Consider the following 4,528-nt stretch of genomic DNA (forward strand, 5'->3'; position numbering starts at 1 on the left):
AGTTTAAAGCATCTAAATTTTTTATTGTTTTTTCATTATAATTAATAGAACATGATGATTCTTTTTATGTGTTTCAACGATTCTTAAAACTTAAAAAATTGGACACATTATTGGATTGTTCAATCTAATTATGTAATAACATGGTCCATGATATAAATGGCCTAAGATTTTATTCTTCTGTACAATACTTTAATAATCAAATTTGAATATATTATATATAAATCGGGGATCAACTAATTAGAATATAGTCAACTTTAACTCACGATTAATTTAAATTTAAAATTGAAAACTTAATGAAAGAATATATTATACATGATGTTGAATAGTTATGAATGAGTCTACTAAAAATCAAGTCTTACTAAATACAGACTTCAAACATCTCAAAAAATATGACTTGAATATTATTTAAAATAGACTGTCTTGTCAATGGGCCCTTGGTCTACTGGTGAAGTTGAATGGTTCCAAATGAGCACACTAGGACTCCAACATCATAAGGGATGAGGTCGGGATCGTGCCCTGGGCGAATTTGGCAGAATGGATAACCCTCAATCTTTGGCTCTTAGCCGAAGAGGTTCAGCCTATTGGCTCGTGCCTCCTATTGGGTGGCAAAAATTACTTTGTGAAGGCCCTCGCTGAACTGACAGCTTGTGGGCTTCATACCCTTGCTGGTCTGGACCTCCATAAAAAATAAATAGACCATCCTAATAACCTTAATAAAAATGTAAGACCATCCCAACTTTAAACAAAAAATAAATCATGAAAATAAATACTATATTCCTAATTAAAATGAACCAAAACATTATCTATGAAGAATAGATATCGAAAACTCCGACAGAAAAAATCACGTTTGCTCGTCGTGGTCGAAATCTTTCTTGATTTCACAAATTCCAAATAAATTCATATAAAACCACTTCACGTGTAGTGCACCATATTAATGAGGTATCTGCAAACTTCATTATTTCAGAAAAAAAGTTAGCTTACTCATATTGAACTTTTATGGAGATCTATGTGAGATCACCAATACTGTTAATAGAATCTCTGAAGAAAAAAAAGCTTTTATGGAGAATCTATGTGAGATCACCAATACTGTTAATAGAATTTCTGAAGAAAAAAAAGTTGTTTGGCTTTTGCAACTGAAAGTGACCCCATTTCTACGTGATACAGAAAATCTTCATAACATGCCCAGGCAAATTATGAAGTTTAAATTTCAATCCATCTTTAAAATAATTTTAATTTTAATTTGTCATTAAAATTCTATATTAATCTTTTGGCTTTGGTCCTTTACTAAATTAAAAAATTTAATTTTAAATTTTTACATTTATCAATACAATTGAAAATGATAGTATGTTTCTTGATTACAATCAATATTTAATTTATTTAATTTAAGAGTGAAACTAAAGTCATGATTACTTTAATCTCTATAAAAAAATGTATCAACATAAGTTTATGTATCAAAACTGAATGGCAAAACAAACTCATTTATGATATAAAATATTTCATTAAAAAAACAATACATCTCATTAACAAAAAATAAATAGACATGAAAAAAATACTAACTGATATAATTGTATCTTTAGTGAAAATTTCAATTTTTCATGTTTGAGTTTATTAAAAAAAAAATTATTTTTTGGTTAAGTACAATTGATGAAAGTAGTGGTATCCATCCATCCATCAAGATTGAATGCAAATGAAATTAAGATTGCAAAACCTTCCATAAAAAATAACAAGTGCCACATAGTGGCGAGAGTACTTGCCTTAATAATTTTTAGTTTAATAATAATATTTGTTATAATTATTAGAAATATTTATTTATTGTAACTAATGTTAGCCAATCATTTACAAGTAAAATAATTTTTGTAAATTATAAAGTTAAAAAGCATAAAACAAAAGAAAATATTTTGTTTTCATTGGTCTAAATAATTTTATTTAATAACCATTTAAACATGACAAATGAATTTTCATTACAATAGTATTGCATAACAGCGGGAAGTAGTAAAAAAGGGAAAAAAAGAAATAACATATTAAAAAAACCTCCTTTAAATAAGGGATGACTTTTTCACTTTGTGAATATATAAGATTTTGATTATTATTAATAATTTATATTATTAAAATAATATATTGTTTTTGTTTTATTTTTTAAGTTGTAAAAATAAACCTTTGAATAACACTTATTTTACATTAAAGAAGGTAAATAATTTTAAAATGTGTGGTGATTCCCAATTAACAAGTGTGCATCTATACTATAAAATAAATTAAAAAAATTTAAAGAAAGAAAAATAATTGTTTTTCATTGGTCTAAATAATTTTTTTTAATAACCATATAAGCACAACAAATACTAATAATATCATAGATAAAGGTTTTAGGCCTGTAAAATATGAACTTAAAAAATAACGCCAGATCGTAAAATATGAGATCTAGACTGTTGAAAACATTAAATAGCCTGCACGTTGTTCGTTAGTTTGAATATCAAACGTGTCAGTTGTTCGATATTAACCATCTGGAAAATTCAGGATATGAAAATGAGAACAAAAAGTAATTATTTTACAGGAAAGGTTTTGACTTGACATCGTGGTTATCCAGAAAAGTTGGCTCTTCCTTCATTCTCCACATTTTAGATAGCGTGATCAGAGTTCGAAGTAACGGATTCTATCGTAATCCCAAAATAATAAACTAGGGTTTCTACAAACTTCAACTATTATATTTTATCACAATAAATTCTTGCAAGCGCTCGGTTGGAGTTCATCCGCGTCAGAGTTATTTGCTCTGCAAGCAACCAATTTCATTCCATTACCTATCTCCTTAAAATACCTGAGCTCATATGCCAACTGCTCGTCAATTGTGTTTTCAGCGCTTTACTGATCTGATAGAAGAACTACCTACTCAAAAACAGCTCAAGATCGGTGTTTTAGGGTTTGGAAAAAAGGAGAAAGCGTAGCAGATAACGATGGGCGGCGGTGGCTTTGGAGGGATGCAATCAGCTTCTTGCAAAGCTGAAGAAAAAGACGGGCTTTTGGAGAACATATGGATTCGATTTCTTGCCGGAGGTTCTGAAAGATCCTGTATAACCTCAGATGTGCAAACTCCGGCTTCAGACCTTGCAGAGGAGGAGGGAGTAATCATCAGCTCTTTTAAAGAAAATCAAATCTCTGTGGAAGGAAATAGGGGAGATCAGATTGAGTTGCCATTGCAGCAGCGATCAGAATTCAATTATGGTGGATTGTCATCAGTAGAAGATGTTGAAACCCTTGCATACCTTGAAGAACAGAGAAGATTGCCATCAGTTGGAAATCCGGAACAATTGATGCTTACTCCTGTGGCGGCAAAGGTAAGGAACTCAAAAATTGAAGAATCCGCGCATTTAAATGTGAGTTCCGCCATTCCTGATAAGAAAGCTGCAATTTTGCCGAAGCAGGGTGGAATAGAAAAGCATTACAGAGGGGTCCGGAGGCGTCCATGGGGGAAATTTGCAGCGGAAATAAGGGATTCAACGAGGCAAGGGACGAGGCTTTGGCTGGGCACTTATTCTACTGCAGAAGCGGCAGCCATGGCGTACGACAAAGCTGCTTTGAAAATGAGGGGGCCTGGAACATTCCTCAACTTTCCAGTTGAAATTGTGTGTAGGGCTTTGGCGCATGACCTCAATTCGGGAACCGCCGTCTCTCTCCCCTGTGCGGGTACTTTCCATGATAATATGTGCAGAAAAAGAGGGTCTTTGGAAGAGGAGCAGCAGCCACAGATGAAAAGATTCAAAATTCAGCCACAAATTTGGACATGTGATAGCGTTGGTGATGATATTTTGGGCTTATTCGAATTGGAGGGAACAGACATGGGTACGGATTATTGGGAGGAATTGCTTCTTTCTGCTGAAACTAACGAATCCCTGCGCTTGTTAAATCCGTTAATGGCTATTCCACTGGGATGTATTAATACATCGTAATTTTTATATTGGTGGATTTTGGAGACTGGATAGCCATTTCCATTAAATTTCTATATTAGAGATGGATTATTGTAAACTTTTATAGATATATGAAAACTAATTTCAAAACAATTTATTTTGTATTCATTAAAATTAACTAGATGTTAGTAGTCTTTTTTATTATAACAAAAAAGAAGAGAAAGCTAGTGGTTAACACATTTATCATAATTTTTGTTTACTTTTATTAAAAGATTGGGTTTGTTATCATCAAAACTGTCATTTTAGCATCTTAGCATCTTCAATACACCTAAATACATTATAATTTATCATATCACATATTAGCATCTTCATACACCTAAATATATTATAATATCACTGGGTACATAGCATAACATCCCTTCTTGATATGTTTTTTCTTTGAAACATGAGAAGAAGAAAAATAATATGATTGTCAGTAGTTATTACAAATATGATTCCATCACCAATTATCCAACCATCCAAAATTGATCCTTGCCATGGATTTTACTTGATGGTGCTTGAGCCCCATACTTGAACCATATTTTGTTGCACTCTTTTTATTACATCCCTTATCATAGTATCTATTATTTCTA

The 4,528-nt window shown here is 31.6% G+C and overlaps 1 protein-coding gene across 1 annotated transcript; it reads left to right on the forward strand.

The window, feature by feature from the left end:
* The first annotated feature begins 2,636 nt into the window (after positions 1–2,636).
* On the forward strand, positions 2,637–3,962 carry LOC131858194 (ethylene-responsive transcription factor 2-like). The gene has a single exon (XM_059211315.1). The coding sequence runs from the start codon at positions 2,946–2,948 to the stop codon at positions 3,936–3,938; it is 993 nt and encodes a 330-aa protein (XP_059067298.1). The 5' UTR covers positions 2,637–2,945; the 3' UTR covers positions 3,939–3,962.
* The last annotated feature ends 566 nt before the right edge of the window (positions 3,963–4,528 follow it).

Source organism: Cryptomeria japonica, chromosome 9 (assembly GCF_030272615.1).
Source record: "Cryptomeria japonica chromosome 9, Sugi_1.0, whole genome shotgun sequence".
NCBI lineage: Eukaryota > Viridiplantae > Streptophyta > Pinopsida > Cupressales > Cupressaceae > Cryptomeria > Cryptomeria japonica.

Coding starts and splice junctions, on each gene's coding strand:
- LOC131858194 (XM_059211315.1), top strand. CDS start 2,946: ATGGGCGGCGGTGGCTTTGGAGGGATGCAATCAGCTTCTTGCAAAGCT.